Source organism: Notolepis coatsorum (assembly GCF_963971535.1).
Source record: "Notolepis coatsorum genome assembly, chromosome: 8".
NCBI lineage: Eukaryota > Metazoa > Chordata > Actinopteri > Aulopiformes > Paralepididae > Notolepis > Notolepis coatsorum.
In genome coordinates, this window is record NC_140172.1 from 132,545,512 (window position 1) to 132,563,666 (window position 18,155).

The following is an 18,155-nucleotide window of genomic DNA, read 5'->3' on the forward strand; positions in this document are numbered from 1 at the left end:
TATGGGAGGACACCAGGGCCGCGCTCCTCCGCTCCGCTGACCAGAACCACCGCTTCGCCGACCGCCACCGGACCCCGGTCCCCGACTATCAGCCAGGTCAGATGGTTTGGCTCTTGTCCCGGGACCTGCCACTCAAATCAATTTCCTGTAAACTCACCCCCCGTTTTGTTGGTCCCTATAAGATTCTGTCCGTTATTAACCCCTCAGTCGTCAAGCTCCAGCTCCCCTCCATCATGCGCATTCACCCCTCGTTTCATGTTTCCCAGCTGAAGCCGGTGGTCTCCAGCCCCCTGTCTCCCCCAGCTCCGGAGCCTCCCCCTCTGCTGGTCATCGACGACCATCCGGCCTACATCGTCCGGCAGCTGCTGGACGTGCGTCGCCGCGGCTTCCAGTACCTGGTAGACTGGGAGGGCTACGGCCCGGAGGAGCGCAGCTGGGTCTCCCGCGGGATGGTTCTGGATCCGGACCTCATCCGGGACTTCCATCAGGCCAACCCTGGCAAGCCCGTAGAGGGGGGGGGGGTCCTGTCATAATCACGGCGAGAGCCTTCTTCACTCCTCCTCATCCTCCCCCACATTCATGACGGAAGCCTCACTCACCCCTTATCCTCTCACACCCATATATGGGCAGCATCCGTTCCCCGGATTCACACGCTGCCAAGCTCATCAATCAACACGGCTGTGACTCATCCCCTGATCAACGAGATGGTACTTCAAGCTGCAGATCCTGTCCTGACCTCGTCGGAGTGTTAAACTAAACGACAAAACCTAAGCCTTGCAAACTATCCTAACCCCAAGAACATTCTTGTACCTGTCTGTCGCACATTCCGTTTGTTAAACTGTCTGCTTGGGGAAACAACATTAAAACACCCTAAAACGCTCCATTCTCTCTCCTCCTGTGTTCTGCTATTGGGCTCCACCAAACCCCATTCTCACACAGCGTCTGACGGTTGAATCTGTGTGTGTGTGTGTGTGTGTGTGTGTGTGTGTGTGTGTGTGTGTGTGTGTGTGTGTGTGTGTGTGTGTGTGTGTGTGTGTGTGTGTGACCAATATACCAAAAGAGGAAAATGTCCCAGATGATCCTTCCACTTGGCGAGACATTTCAATATTACCCACTATATATAAAGTCTTTATGAAGTGCCTACTCACCCCCATCTTACCCTGGCTGGTGGACACAGGGATTCTCTCCCCCCATCAGCAAGCTTATATCAACAGACAGGGAATGAACGGAAATTAAAACCTTTGCTTAAAAACCGGAATAGATCATTTCAAACATGAATCATCTAGATCAGGGGTCAGCAACCCCTGTTTGAAATATAGTTGTAACTAGTGTGCCATATCAACAATATTCCATGCATTGTAATATTTTTTTCTCATAATCAGGTATTTTTAATGATAATTTTTACATTATTACATCATTATTGTTAGTGTTATTATTAACAATATTATTATGATGGTTGTATCAACCCTAAATCTGAGTTGGGGCGGGGGTGCAATGCAGACAAACAGTTTTGCTTTACTGAGCTCCGTTATCTGGAGGCTGTAGTTGGTCACTTTAAGCTGCACACCGGAGCATCTTTTAATCCAGCTGTTTGCTGTTCTCTGATATTTTCTGACATTTCGTTGATGCGTCGCTCGACACTTCAAGCTGACATGGGGATATCTTTTATCCTTGATTTGATTGTCTCTTTGTTTGGCAAGCCTTCAAACAAAACATCTGAGCTACAGAGAAATGCCTCCTTGATATACTCGACTTACAAAAAAGAACCTGTGGGAGGATTTCAACAAGATAAATGCGACAACAGTGCAAAATATTTCACTATAATATTTCAAAGCAAAAAAAAGTATAATTTTTTTTTTATGCTGCCCCCTGTGCCAATGAAGGCAGTAGCTCACAGAGCCGATTGCACTGAAGGTGGGAATAAAAACTGTCTGTCCCTGGAGTGCCTTGAACTTCATCCTAGCACACATGGATTAAGTGGATTTACCAGTGCGCTCCTCTGTATGTCTGACCCCCAAATCCTGTTCAGGGATACGCGGACGACGTGCAGGTGTCATCACGACAGGAGGAGGTCATCATTAACATGCTGGCACGCACTGATGAGTTCCTCCAGTGGTCAGGGCTGGAGGTGAAGCAAGCCAAGTGTGCCGTACTCCATGAGCGCCGCAGTGGAGGCAACCGCTGGTATAAGGCCGACAAGCCCCCCTCCTTTCTTGTAATAGGCCAACCCATCAAGGTGTATCCCCGTAATGAGACCTACCTATACCTTGGCCACAGGTTTAACATCGCTGGAGAGTGGGGGGAGCAGGTCGGGGAGCTCACTACAGAGTTCCTCCATCGTCTACACCTGATCGACTTGTCCCCCCTCTCCGTCCTCGTGAAGTTTCAGGCTGTGAGAGAGGTGGCTCTGGCTAAAATTCAACATCTCTTTGCCAATTTACACATCCCTCTCAAGGCACTGAGAGAAATGACAAACAAAACTGTTCAGCTGGTCAGAAAGTGGGTGGGCCTCAACACACACTCCACACGGGGCATGATCTTTCTCCCATGTGGAGAGGGAGGGCTGGGAGTCCCCAATGTCGAGTGGCCATCACCCCAGTCATCACACACATAATAAATCTCTCCATAAAACAGGGACACGTCCCCAAGGACTTCAAAATTGCGAGAGTAACACCCCTGCACAAAAAGGGCAGCAAATTAGACCCAGGCAACTACCGCCCTGTTTCTATCCTTACCTCCATCTCGAAAGTCATGGAAAAAATAGTATACGAACAGGTCGAAAAGTACCTCGTGAAAAAAAATCTAATCTACAAATTCCAATCTGGCTTCAGAACATCCCACTCCACTGACACATGCCTTCTTGATTTAAACGACCACATCAAACAAGAGGTGGACGCGGGCAAATACTGCGGCATGGTCATGCTGGACCTACAAAAGGCCTTCGACACTGTCAATCACACCATTCTGATTGACAAGCTAAAAGCCATTGGTTTTGATAGTCTATCAGTGAGCTGGATGCAATCCTACCTGGAGGGGAGAGAACAGATGGTGGAGGTAAACGGTACCCTACCCCCCCCCCCCCCCCACCCTCCCAGTGAGCTGTGGTGTTCCACAAGGAAGCATACTAGGACCGCTACTGTTCCTAATTTATGCAAATGACATGTCGTCAGCTTGTGACTGCAACTTGTTCCTGTTTGCGGACAACTCAGCCCTGCTGGTCTCTGACAAGAACAAGTTACAGGTTGAAAAAACCCTCAGCTCGGAACTAGGCAAAATCTGCATATGGCTCGCTGATAAACTATCATTACACATGGGCAAAACAGAGTCCATTCTCTTCGGTTTAAATAACAAACTCAGCAAGACCGACGGCTTCTCAGTTACAGTGGGTGACAATATTGTCACAAGGAAAGATGAAATTACCTACCTGGGTTCCATCCTAGAGGCTAATCTTTCCTGAGACAAAATGGCATCCAATGTAATAAAAAAAAGTCAACCAACGAACTCGATTCTTGTACCGGATCTCCTCTCTGGTAAACAAGAATACCCTGAAGACTCTGGCAGGAGCACTCATTCAAGGGTACTACGACTATGCTTGCACCTCATGGTACCAAAGCACCTCAAAGGTGCTAAAAACAAAAAAACAAACATCTCAAAACAAACTGGTCAGACTACTGCTTGACCTTACTACTAGAACCCACTTCACCCCTGCCCACTTTGACAACCTAGGATGGCTTAGAGTAGACGACAGAGTATAACAACTTGCAATGGGCCTGGTCTACAAGACCAAGGTACCCATGTACATGTCAAAATACTTCCCAAAGGTCAGTGAATACCACGATCACAACACCAGAGGGAGCTCCACAAATCATGTTAAACCCAGATTCGGCTCAAACAAGGGACTAAACACGTTTCGCAATTATGCCACATCAATGTGGAACGCCCTACCCAAAGCTGTAAAGGAATGTGAATCACTACCCACTTTCAAAACCACTCTCAAAGAACACCTACGGGAGACTGCAATTCGAAACTGGCCCCTGTAAATGTCCTAACCCAACCCCCTCCAATGTACTGTAAATGACCAGTACAGTCCCCCCCCCCCCCCAACCCCACCTACCCAACCTCCTCCAATGTACAGTTTCTACGTCAAATGTATATACTCTCTTTTCTGGACTCTTTTTGTATCACAAACAGTACTGTATTTGCAAATCTGGTATGTCATAAATGTATAGACGTAGCAGTACTGTCTATCTGTATGTTGTGTGTGTCATATGTTATGAATTGAAAATGGGGGACCATGATGTAAACAAGACGAAAGTCTTTCTCTGGTCTGCATCCCCTTAACAATTGTATGTATTGAGCTGTACTGTACTGTACCCATTCTGCAATCTGTTAATAAAGTTTTCAATCTATCAATCAACCTACATAGCCACCAGGCTAGCCCACCTGCTCCACATGCTTAATAATGATGATGTCACCATCAGAGAAATGGCCAGGGCCTCTCTCCTGCTGGATCTACGCAGAAGAAAGATCCCCCTGGCCAGCGCAGACCAGAATAACTTGGGATAAGACTGTGGGATACTGGACTCTCAGGCCAAGAGCTTCGGGGTCTGGTCTGACTGGCCAGATCTCAATGACCTCTGCAACCAGACTGACGTTCAACTGAAATGGACAAGACTCAACACACAGACTGAAGTCCCTGTCTCTGATGAACTGATCACAGACCCCTGTGTGGTTGTGTAGGCCAACATCACAACACAGCAGGAAGAGTCGGACTGCAGAGACTCTGCAAGGAGGGTTCTGCTTAGCATGAAGCAGTCTGAGATCAGGCAGCGCTGGTGTGGACTCAGATTACAGGGAAAGCTAGCCTGTTTAGAGTTTGCTGACCACTCAGTCTCACACTCTGCTGCTGTTGGTGAGAATGTTTTGAAATGACCGTCAAAGCAAGACTGCAGGTATTACCCACTAAGTACAATCTGTCCACCTGGTATCCTCACATTCACAGTCCATTCTGTTTAAACCATCAGGATTCACAACACAGAGAATCCATATCACACATAACAAATGGATGTAATGGATACAAACACCTGTACATAGCTCGTCATGATCGTATTGTGGACATAGTGTCTGATGCGGTACAAAACATCTCACCATCTAGTGCAGCAATGTACAAACATGCTAGAGTACTACCAGAATGGTTTGGTCTTACCAACGATGTCTTTGCTAACATACCAAATACACCTGATGTTGTTTTTGTTGACACCAGCCACAAGGAGGTGCTAATCTTAGAAGTAGGCTGTGCCTTTGACCTGTACATGGACCAGGCTTTCCGGGACAAGTATATAAAATAACAACCATTGCTCGATGTGATAACCAGCTTTGGGTACAAGTGTATATACCTGTACTCATATTCGGAAGTCTTGGCCATGTATATAAATGCACCATGAGTGGTCTGAGAATTGCTGCAATGTCAAAGAGAAAAGCCAAACAAATGGCCAAATATTGCTCTGTCTCGGCTATTATTGGCAGCTTAGCCGTGTGGAGAAGGAGGTGCTATGTGTCCCTTAAGTGTTCAGTGCTGCTTGGCCCCGATACATTTGATTCCCTGCTTATGTAATATAATTTGTGGAACCAAATAAAGTATTCAAATTCAAAACCCCATTCTCACACAGCGTCTGACGGTTGAATCTGGTGTGTGTGTGTGTATATGTGTGTGTATATGTGTGTGTATATGTGTGTGTGTCTGTGTGTGTGTCCTGGGTTATGACCCAGTCTGTAGTGTAGTAGTAGAGCAGCAGGTTATTGATTATTGATTGCTCTGTCTCTGCTCTCGCTGCCGCCTTGTCTTATATAACGGCCTCTTTACCCATTTCTATATAAACCAGTGTGTAGCGTTTCACACACCAAGCAGCACATAGACACTGGCAACCAGACACAGAAATACACACACAGCCAGGGGGGTTTATGCAAAGATCTTAATCCACAAACACAAAACATACAAACACTGACAAGCTGCTGCTGCCTTTCACTCTGCATGGATCTAATCAACAGATCCCAACCAGAACAACATGTTGAGATGATGGTAACATGTTGAAAAGATGGTAACATGTTAATATGTTGAGATAATAATAATAATAATAATAATAATAATAATAATAATAATAATAATAATAATAATAATAATAATAATAATAATAATAATAATAATAATAATAATAATAATAATACACTTTATTTGTATAGCACCTTTCATACAGAACTGCAGCTCAAAGTGCTTCACAACAGAAAAAAGACATGAGCACATAAAGTGCAGACATATAAAATCACAGTTTTTCACATTAGGATCTAACATCCCAACAGGCCAACTTGTTTATGGTTTGATTCAGTTTTAAAAATAGACAATAATAAAAATAGTAAGATTAAATAGACAGAGTAAAATAGTGCAATAGTGCAGTGCAATAAAATAGTAGAATAGAATAGACATAAAATGAGCACATAAAGTGTAGACATATAAAATATGTTTTTTTTACAGTGCAATAAAATAGTTCTGGATTACTGTTTAATAGTTATCAAACAGTCGTCTTTACCTTCTCTGTTTGGTATCCACAGTTTAAAACTTGACAGTCTTCCCTCCTGTTTTATACCGACTTTGACCCTTCGAACCTCCCACCCATGCAGGGCAAACCTCCCACCCAGGGCAAACCTCCCTCTCAGGGCGCAGTTCCCTCTCTCAGGGTGCAGTTCTAGGCCTGGGTCTACACAGTTTTAAAGCCTGACAGTCTCTCTTGTTTGATACCCACACAGTTTAATACCTGCCAGTTTTTAACCTGTAATAAAAAGTTATAGACAGAGTAAAATAGTACAATGCAATAAAATAGTAGAATAGAATAGATAGTAAAATTATGCAACAGTGCAGTGCAATAAAATGTAAAGTAAAATAATGCAAGGTGCAGTGCAATAAAATAAAATGGACCGAGTAAAATAGTGCTACAGTACAATCAACAGTGGAGTGTATTAAAAGGCTATGGTGAAGGCTACGTTTTTAGAATATATTTGAAAATATTAAGAAATCTAGCTAGTCTGTCTCTCTGTCTGTCTCTCTCTGTTTCTCTCTGTCTCTCTGTCTCTCTGTCTCTCTCTCTCTCTCTCTCTCTCTCTCTCTCTCTCTCTCTCTCTCTCTCTCTCTCTCTCTCTCTCTCAATTAAATTAAATTCAACTTTCAATTCAATTTTCAATTTAATTTAATTCAAATGGGCTTTATTGACATGGGAAACATATGTTTACATTGCCAAAGCCAACTAATAATACACATTAATATTGCACATATTAACCCTATAATAATACACATTAATATTGCACATATTAACCCTATAATAATACACATTAATATTGCACATATTAACCCTCCAGTCTTCTCCATCAGACACACATAAAAGTCTGTCTGTCTGTCTGTCTGTCTGTCTGTCTGTCTGTCTGTCTGTCTGTCTGTCTGTCTGTCTGTCTGTCTGTCTGTCTGTCTGTCTGTGTCTCTCTCTCGCTCGCTCTCTCTCTCTCTCTCTCTCTCTCTCTCTCTCTCTCTCTCTCTCTCTCTCTCTCTCTCTCTCTCTCTCTCTCTCTCTCTCTCTCTCTCTCTCTCTCTCTCTCTCTCTCTCTCTCTCTCTCTCTCTCTCTCTCTCTCTCTCTCTCTCTCTCTCTCTCTCTCTGTCTGTCTGTCTGTCTGTCTGTCTGTCTGTCTGTCTGTCTGTCTGTCTGCAATCTGTTAATAAAGTTATCAATCAATCCTGTAGGAAAACTATTGCTGCTTTCATGTTTCTGTGCATCATTATTACACTGCAAGACTCCATATTTAAGCTGCTGTAGATGCATTTCTATGTAGAGTAACATCCACAGAGCTTTTAGAAAGGTGCGGAACACTATTTAGAAAGTATTACTTTTCCCCAAAAAAACATGATTGATTTCTGAATTTATCATTTAAAATATTTTGGCGGGTCCAACATGAATGTTGTTGTGTACTTGTTGCATGATGTATCCCCTCCCTACTTTCCATGTCCTCACCTGGAACGATGCACCTGATTGACGTGCTACAAACTAACTGGTCATAGCTGCTACTAAATCTTTTCCCTAATTAAAACAAAGACTGAATTTGAATAAAGTATGTTACATGTAGGTAACATGTATGTAACATTTAGGATGGCATTTTTCTGTGGTGTATATGCTGATACGAAATCTGCACACTATCAAAAAGAAATGTACATTCTTGTCGTGAAAAATATAGGTCTATTCTGTAAAAGTGCAGGACTAATCAAGATCAACAGTTGAAAGGGTTAACCTTCTGTATTGTCGCAGTGAAAGGGTTAACCCTTTGGCAGTGTGGTTTTGACTTACATACAGGTGTATGCCCAGCCCATATGGGCTTACAAGACACAAACAATAAGTATATAATAATATACTTGACACATTACTTTATAAATAACATATAGACCAAGATGGCCACAAGAAAAAGAAAATACAATCAAATGTAATATAATACAAGCTGTACGCAATGTATGTAAACAAAGAAACAAGAGGAATTCATATACAATTATATAGGATATAGTGTGTTTTGTCTCAAGTCCCATGATTTCTCCAAAAATCCTGCAAAACTGAAGATGTCCTCCACAAAAAAACAACTCAACATACAACTCTCAGACTGCCAAAACAAATCCGGATTTACAATTTGAATTTTCTCAAATAAAGCCCTTCTTAAAGCGGTGTACAAAGGGCAATAAAAAACAAAATTATATTCATCCTCCACCACTCACAGATCACATAGAACACACAACCACTCCTCCTTTGGTAGTGTGGTAGTGAAAGGGTCACTTGAAAAAGGCCACAGGCCGAAACGTTGTGTTCAAGGACATTAAAACTTGGGAACACTATATACGGTGTGCAGACTTTTTTTCCACAAACATTAGTGAAAGGGTTAACCTTCTGTATTGTCGCAGTGAAAGGGTTAACCCTTTGCTAGTGTGGTAGTGAAAGGGTTAACCTTCTGTATTGTCGCAGTGAAAGGGTTAACCCTTTGGTAGTGTGCAGTGGAGGTTATTGCATGACTACTAGTGAGGCAGTGCTTCACTAGTAATATACAGAAAGAGTAATATACAGAAAAAAGAAAAAAAAGAAAAAAAATATTATTAATATATATATTTTTTTTAATTGTTATTATTATTATTTTGTATTAGAAATGTTTTCCTCTGTGAAAAAAACAATGGCAGTGAATTATTTTTTTCTTCAAAAATGTCCAAGTGACAGCTCTGAGCTCTCTGATCTGGCCTGATCCCATAACTGCAGTAATGGCCAGATGTCAATCACTAAAATAGGTGCACAGGTTGGGCTTAAGAATATAATTATCCAATCAAAATAGGGTATTTGAGTTTAAAAAAGGCGGGTAGTGAGACGGAGCGCACTTGATTGATTGGCGGTCACGTCGTACCACATTGTGTTGACAACCTTCAAATCCAATCAGAGATTGGCCCCAGCTAAACCTACGGAAGTGCAGCTGGACCCTATTGTTGACTGTGTGCAATGTCAGCCTTGAAAGCTGACATAGAAAAGAAGAGATTAATTTGCCTAATATAATAATTCATATTTTAAGATCTTTATTCAATTGTTGAACTTCATGAACTTATTGTGCACTGCATCGTTTGATGATATATATATATATTTTTTTATATCTCAGTTGGAGTAGTGTAGTTGTAGTTGACGTGAACGTGCCGTCTTGGACTGTGTAAGCTAACTTGTAGCTAGCTACTAGCTTAGCAAGCTAGTAGTTTAGTAAGCTCCTGTCCTGTCTCTCAATTTTTTTTCCCAAAGTCATCGAAACGTTCGCCCAGAGGAAGAACCGCTGTGCTGCCTTCCTCTTCATGTGAGCAGCTACTGCTTTCTGCGGACATTTCGAGACAATCTTAGTTGGCAACTTGGTCCATACCGTATATGGGCTTATGCGAGTGCGTGACGCGAGGGATTCCCCTCTGCAGTCTGCAAGCATCCAGTTTACGGAGACCAGCAGACTTACGACGGAGACCAGCGCGTGTGAGTAACGAGTGATTTGTTTTGGTCCGCTGTGGCCTGTGTGTGTGCACGCGCGTGTGTGTGTCGTTCATTTCCTATAGTGCTGAGTGATGTGCATGTGAGATTGATCTGGTGATGCGTTCTGTACATCCAGGCGAAATGACAACAAGTCCCAAGCTGTTGCGCGCATCCCTTGGACTTGTGGGTTGCTTTGTTGAGTTACTTTAGCTAGTCTGGGTGGTCAGTGTGTGTGTGTGTGTGTGTGTGTGTGTGTGTGTGTGTGTGTGTGTGTGTGTGTGTGCGTGTGTGTGTGTGTGATTTGAAGAGAAAAGGATTATTATAGCAAGAGGCTTTTATGACAAAGTCATCACAGAATTCACAAAGAATGATCGGAGGATGGACTTCATGTACAAATAAGGTAGGAAGTGTGCATATTTTGAGCATTATTTTGTATATTTGTGTATTGCATTGTAAATACAGTAGCTGCTGCGATTTGTTGGACCGCTGTGGCCATTGTGTGTGTGTGTGTGTGTGTGTGTGTGTGTGTGTGTGTGTGTGTGTGTGTGTGTGTGTGTGTGTGTGTGTGTGTGTGTGTGTGTGTGTGTGTGTGTGGGGGCCTGTTTGAAGTGTGAGATGGAGGTTATTGCTCTGATGTGGAATGGGATCTCGTTCCAGATTTTGCTGTTTGTGTGGAAGAATGATCTTAGTCCATAATTATTTGTGTAAGCCGGTACTGGAATGAGTGCATGTGGGATTGATGTGGTGATACTTCTTGACTTGTAGCCTATTGTGTCTTGGCAGTAAAGCTGTGAGTGTTGGGGAAGTGTTATTTCTGAGCATAAAATAGAACTTAGTGGCTAGATTCTTTGTGTAGTTCTGAAAAGTTGTAGCAGGGAAGTGGTGAGTCCAGGATGGACATTTACCATGCATTTTATAAGCTCCTTTTGCATGAAATTGCAAAACAATTGCATGTAGATGTGTTTGAAACAGTGAGGATGAGAAATGGTCTGATCTTGCTGTAAACAAATAGTTTTTGATTTGCCTTCTTGACTAAGCTATTGTTGTGATGTGTGTAAGTGAGGTGTGTGTCAAGAGTTACTCCAAGGTATTTATTACTAGTGCCTGTTGTCTTTAACTGTAGTGTCTGTCTGCTGTCTTCATAACCACACTGTGTCTGTACTTCTTTATAAAAAAGAAAATTGTATCTCTCCCGTCCTCCCAAATTTTTGAACTCACCAGCCACTACTGACACACACATTGGGGGATGTTTTATAAATATAATATAATATAATAATTTGTGCTTCACCAAAAAACTTTGTCAGCAGCCGCCACTGGTAGTGTGGTAGTGAATTGCCGATATTCTTCCTCTTGGGGTCATGAATGTGCCCATCAAATTTCAATCCGGCCATTCACTTTTTAACCTCTTAATTCTCACCAGGCCCGACAACAGGGTGTTGCACGCACGCACGCAACAAAACCAAACAACTTTGACTGGCTCTTTGATTAATATGTATTCATTTGTAAGCTACTTTTATTTTGACCTACTTATTATCAGGATATTTACTGAATGAGTGATTTGATTGATTTGCCCTTCGTCCTCCTCATTTCGGAGTTGCAGCTCATTGCCCAGGGATCAATAAAGGGATAAAGGGAGATGGTATCGCATCTTAAAATGTAACGTAAAGAACGTAGAAAGGGGGGCAGAACTCACATGGTCTCGTCGTTCTGGAACTCCAGCTTCCCGGCCGCGTCCTGGTAGTCCTCCCCCACCGTGGCAGTGCCCTCCACTGTGCGATACGGCAGCGCCACCTTGCCCCGCGCCCCGGACGTCCGGTGCACCTTCACCTGCATGGTGCCCACGCTCTCGCTGACCCGCGTGGACGCGCTCTCGAAGGTGAAGATGCCCGCGTGGTCGTCGTCGTAGATGGTGACTGTGGCGGTGTGGGCGGCGCCCAGCGCGGCCTTGGGGGTGACGTGGGACATCATGCCGCCTCCCAGCGTGACGCCGCTGTTGGTGGCGATGGAGCCGGACTGCAGGAGGGGGGCGACCTCGGCGCGGTGCGCCACACGCGGGTTGCTGAGGCGCACATAGAAGTGCTCGTCCTCTTCGAAGATGTCGTCGTCGATCACGCCGACGGTGAACTCCTTCACCGTCTCTCCCGGCTTGAAGACCAGCGTGCCTTCGGCGAACTCGTAGTCCGAGCCGGCGTTGGCGGTCCCGTCCTCCGTCCGGTACTCCACCTGCGGCGGGGTCGCAGGGAGGTCAAGGGGTTAGAGGAGGAGCTGGGTTAGGGTTAGGGTACTCCACCTGCCGCGGGGTCGCAGGGGGGTCAACGGGTTAGAGGAGGAGCTGCCTCAGGATGTTGCGGAGAACTGTTGAGTTTGGGCTCTAATGCGATCACCACGCCTCTTTAAGCTGCCCGGGAGGAGTGGGAATCGAACCAGGAACCTTCCTACTACCAGACGACCATTCTACCTCCTGAGCCACTGTCGCCCTCTATAATATCATAATGGCCAATGTTGAATTTCCTCTGTATCTTGATCTGCTCTGTATCTTGAGCTGCTCTGTATCTTGAGCTGTTCTGTATCTTGAGCTGCTCTGTATCTTGATCTCCTCTGTATCTTGATCTGCTCTGTATCTTGATCTCCTCTGTATCTTGATCTGCTCTGTATCTTGATCTCCTCTGTATCTTGATCTGCTCTGTATCTTGAGCTGCTCTGTATCTTGTGTGTGAGCTGCTCTGTACCATTGGAACTAATTATATTGTTTACACGGTTTATTTTTCTCATATTTCTTTATTTGTATTGCCTATGTTTAAGTCTTTCTTCTATTACCCTGCCCATACCTGTACCTCCCCTCCCCCATGCTGCTATGACGCGCACATTTTCCCAAGGGGATCAATAAAGGAATATCTTATCTTATACAACAGGTAGGTCCGCCCACGCATTGTGATTGGCCGAGAGCGTTCTAAAGCCGTAAGTCTCATGATATATGCATGATATACTTACGGTTAAATCACCATGAATATATCACTGCGCTGGCTTTAGCAATAATACACTCGAACCAGTGGGATATCAGGAATATTGCCACTCTGTGATGCCTACTCATGAAACTTTTAAAGATTTGTGATCACACAAATTAGTGGTTTCACCACTCCTCTACTGACAACAGCTTCGCTCTCGTGGCTGCGGGCGCATCACAGCCATGCCAATATTCCTGATATTCCACTGGTTCTTGTGTATTATTGCTTAATTTATATGATTTTGGTTTAGCACCACAAATAATACAGTAAGAACATCCTCTCAAATATTAAATAATTCATAATTCTCGCCACGCCTACCTTGACCGTGCAGCCGCTCTCTCCTCCGTGACGCCCCACGGACAGCTTCAGAGAGCCACAGTTCTCGAAGCACTGGTAGTGCGAGGGCTGGAACTGCAGGTAGACGGTGTGCGGGTCCTCCTCGTGCCCGCTGGCCTCGTGACAGCTCACCACCTTCCGGGCCTGGTCGGCGGCATGCTTCTTCAGGATGTTCCCGGCTCCGATCATCATGCGCGTGGCCTGGATGCGGTAGAAGGCGCGGCTCTTCTGCTGCTGCACCAGGACCTGGTAGTTGGCCATCTCGATCAGCTGCTCCATGTCCTTCTCCGGGTGCCGCTGCTTGAGCTCCTTCAGGTTGCGAGCCATCTCCCGACGGGCCTGTTCCTCCTGCTCCGATCCAGGGTCCGTCCCTCCGCCCTCTTCCACTCCTTCCAACATGCCGTCCAGAACCTCCTTGTGATGGGAGTTGATCCTGTGGCCGTCCGGGACCGCCAGGTCCATCTTGGTGAACTCTCCCTCGGTCTCGACGATGATGATGCCGCGGGTTTTGTCGGCGCGGTAGCGCTTGTGGACATACTTGTAGAAGAGCAGGCGTCGGTCCGCGATCCACGCCTGCATCACGCAGATGGGGAAGAAGAGGAAGGTGAGGACGGCCTCCCACACCTCCACCTCCCCCGGGGAGATCACGGCCAGGATCAGGTACAGCCAGATGTAGGCGAACACGCTCCAGGTGGCCGTCACGAAGAACACCCGCAGGTGCTTGATCTTCCGGGTCTCGTTCTCCGGCACGACGTAGACGCAGATGGCGATGATGACGAACATGTTGAACGCGGCGCTGCCCACGATGGTGCTTGGACCGAGGGAGCCCGCCTCGAACCTGTGGCCGACCACCTCGATGACGGAGAGGAGGATCTCCGGAGCGGAGGAGCCCAGGGCCATCAGGGTGAGGTTGGACACGGTCTCGTTCCAGATGCGCACGGTGGTCGTGGTGGTCTCGCCGTTGGGCTTCTTGACAGTGATCTCCTTCTCCTGCGAGGTGATGACCTCGATGGACGACATGAAGCGGTCTGCGATGATAGACATGCCCAGGAACATGTAGATGAGCGCCGCGAAGTAGACGATGGCACGCGCCACCTTGTCGCCCACCGATGGGTTCTGGGGGTTCCACATGGGCAGGACCACCCCTTCAGAGCAGCTATCCTCTCCGGAACAGTTGCCCGGTGCGCTGCCTGAAGCAATGAGATGTCAACAGTATCAGCAAAATGGAAGCTTTCGAATGTCAACCAATTAAAAGGGCCAGCAGCCCCGGCCATGTCACTTAACTAACATGGTTCAACAACACCTACTGTAGCTGATTTACTATTGTCCTACTAGTCACTTAACTAATATGGTTCAACAACACCTACTGTAGCTGATTTACTATTGTCCTACTAGTCACTTAACTAACATGGTTCAACAACACCTAGCTGGTTTACTATTGTCCTGCTAGTCCCTTAACTCAGTGGTTCCCAAAGTCGGGGTCGCGACCCAAAGGTGGGCCGCGAGCAGCCACGGGTGGGCCGCGAGATGATTTAAAAAAAAAAAAAAAAAATAAAAAAAAAATATTTTTTATTTTTTATTTTTTATTTTTTTATTATTATTTTTTTTGTCAGGCCACTGAACTTAGAAGCAGGCCAGGACAGTGTTTCTAGTTGTATTCTAAAATTCTATTCTATTGTATTCTAAAATGTGACTATATGGTTTTATATTAACTTAATAAATAAACAAAAACGAAAGATCTACTTATTTCAACGAACATTTCAAACTAAATAACAGATTATGCACATAAAACGCTGAAAACAACCGAAGCAACAATAGTATTTTAATGAGGCTATTATTATTATCATTATTATTTTGCAACAAGTTAGCCCTCTCATAAATAGCACATATAAATGAATAACTAACTTGAACTAACTTAATAGGATTGAAGTGATATTTGGCTTAAAAAATCGGTCGCATGGCAAAAAAAAAAAAAAAAAAAGCCAGACGATGTGCCGCGGCTCTCTGACGCCTTATTTTCTGGGCCCTGGCCTGAAAAGTTTGGGAACCCCTGCCTTAACTAACATGGTTCAACAACACCTAGCTGGTTTACTATTGTCCTACTAGTTACTTAACTAACATGGTTCAACAACACCTACTGTAGCTGGTTTACTATTGTCCTGCTAGTCCCTTAACTAACCTGGTTCAACAACACCTAGCTGGTTTACTATTGTCCTACTAACTAGTCACTTAAGCAGGACAATAGTAAACCAGCTAGGTGTTGTTGAACCATGTTAGTTAAGTGACTAGCAGGACAATAGTAAACCAGCTAGGTGTTGTTGAACTATGTTAGTTAAGTGACTAGTAGGACAATAGTAAACCAGCTAGGTGTTGTTGAACCATGTTAGTTAAGTAACTAGCAGGACAATAGTAAACCAGCTAGGTGTTTGTAGGGACTAGCAGGACAATAGTAAACCAGCTAGGTGTTGTTGAACCATGTTAGTTAAGTCAGGGGTTCCCAAACTTTTCAGGCCAGGGCCCAGAAAATAAGGCGTCAGAGAGCCGCGGCCCAATGCACATCGTCTGGCTTTTATTTATATTTTTTTTGCCATGCGACCGATTTTTTTAGCCAAATATCACTTCAATCCTATTAAGTTAGTTCAAGTTAGTTATTCATTTATATGTGCTATTTATGAGAGGGCTAACTTGTTGCAAAATAATAATGATAATAATAATAGCCTCATTAAAATACTATTGTTGCTTCGGTTGTTTTCAGCGTTTTATGTGCATAATCTGTTATTTAGTTTGAAATGTTCGTTGAAATAAGTAGATCTTTCGTTTTTGTTTATTTATTAAGTTAATATAAAACCATATAGTCACATTTTATAATACAATAGAATAGAATTTTAGAATACAACTAGAAACACTGTCCTGGCCTGCTTCTAAGTTCAGTGGCCTGACAAAAAAAAATAATAATAATTTTTTTTTTTTTTTTTTTTAATCATCTCGCGGCCCACCCGTGGCTGCTCGCGGCCCACCTTTGGGTCGCGACCCCGACTTTGGGAACCACTGAGTTAAGTAACTAGTTTCAAGTTTCTTTAATAGTTGTCATACAGAAGTACAGAATACTTTTATACAAAATGCTTCTTACTGTTACGCTCCAGAGACTGTGCTAGACAAGATAAGTATGAAATAAAATAGTATAGCATGTAAAATAGAAGTAAAAATAGAGGTCACAGTGTTCAGTATAGACATATGTACAATGTTCGATGCAGAATAGAAGTAACTGAGTTACCATACAATATACAATATACTATGCAATGTACTAATATACAATACTATATAGTGCAAAGCAGAAATGGGATGAGGTACAATTTACAGTAAGGTGTACGAGTTGTAGTGCAAATCCTTTACCAATAAATATAAAGTGTGTTTAGGTGATCTAAAGTGTGGAGAGTGGGTGCTGCAGTGTGTTGTTTGTTTAAAGTGAGTGTGTGCGTGTGGATGTGTGTGCTGTGTGCATTTGATTGTTGTTGCATAGTGTTTATTGTTCGTTGAGCAGCCTGATGGCCTGGGGATAGAAGCTTCTTCTGAGTCTTTCTGTGCTCGCCTTGAGACTCTGGTATCGCTTGCCTGACCGCAGCAGTTCAAAGAGGCAGTTGTTTGGGTGGCTGGAGTCCTTGATGATTCTCTTAGCCTTACCCCTGCACCGCTTGTTGTAAATGTTCTGGAGGGTGGGAAGCCCCCCTCCAATTGTGCGTTCGGCTGAACGTGTCACTCTCTGTAGTCTGCTTCGGTCTTGTGCAGTGCTATTCCCAAACCAGGAGGTGATGTTGCCAGTCAGGATGCTCTCTATTGTACATGAGTAGAAGTTCTTAAGGATCTTCTGACTGACTTGGAACTTCCATAGGCGCCTGAGGAAGTAGAGGCGTTGTTGTGCCTTCTTCACAACACTGTCAATGTGTGTGGTCCATGTCAAGTCCTCGGATATGTGGGCTCTGAGGTACTTAAAACTGTTCACTCTCTCAACCGGTGCCCCGTCGATGCTGAGGGGGCTGTAGTCCCTGACCCCCGACCTCCTAAAGTCCACAATCATCTCCTTTGTTTTGCTGACGTTCAGGGAGAGGCTGTTCTCCTGGCACCATCCCGCCAGGACCTTGACCTCTTCCAGGTAGGCCCTCTTGTTGTTTGCAGAGATCAGGCCCACCACTACTGTGTCGTCAGCAAATTTGATGATTGTGTTGTTACTCCGCTGAGCCACACAGTCATGTGTGTACAGGGAGTAGAGGAGGGGACTCAGAACACAGCCCTGGGGGGCCCCTATGTTGAGGGTGATGGATGAGGAGGTGCAGTTGCCTGCTCTCACCACCTGGGGTCTGCCCGTCAGGAAGTCCAAGACCCACTGGCAGAGGTCATTGTTCAAGCCCAGGTCCCTGAGCTTGGCTATGAGTTTGGAGGGGACTATGGTATTGAATGCCGAGCTGTAGTCGATGAATAGAATTCTCACATAGTTCCCCTTCCTCTTGTCCAGGTGTGATGCTGCTGTGTGCAGCACATGGGCTATGGCGTCCTCCGTGGACCTGTTGGGGCGGTATGCAAATTGCAGGGGGTCCAGGTTGATGGGGAGGGAGGAGCAGATGTAGCCCTTTACTAGCTTCTCAAAGCACTTCATGGCTATGGACAATAGTAAACCAGCTAGGTGTTGTTGAACCATGTTAGTTAAGTAACTAGCAGGACAATAGTAAACCAGCTAGGTGTTGTTGAACCATG

General features: G+C 44.7%; 1 protein-coding gene across 1 annotated transcript in view; it reads right to left on the reverse strand.

The window, feature by feature from the left end:
* The window catches only part of LOC311233334 (sodium/calcium exchanger 1-like), a gene marked incomplete at its 3' end in the record, with an annotated part of 45,248 nt that extends 30,657 nt beyond the window's left edge, over positions 1 to 14,591 (reverse strand). Inside the window, exons 1-2 of the mRNA XM_084320298.1 lie at positions 13,389 to 14,591; positions 11,759 to 12,288 (exon numbers count right to left, since the gene is read on the reverse strand). Of these exons, the coding sequence (XP_084176424.1) occupies positions 11,759 to 12,288; positions 13,389 to 14,537 (1,679 nt within the window). The 5' untranslated portion in view covers positions 14,538 to 14,591. The remainder of the gene's footprint in view (positions 1 to 11,758; positions 12,289 to 13,388) is intronic.
* Between the last annotated feature and the right edge of the window lie 3,564 nt (positions 14,592 to 18,155).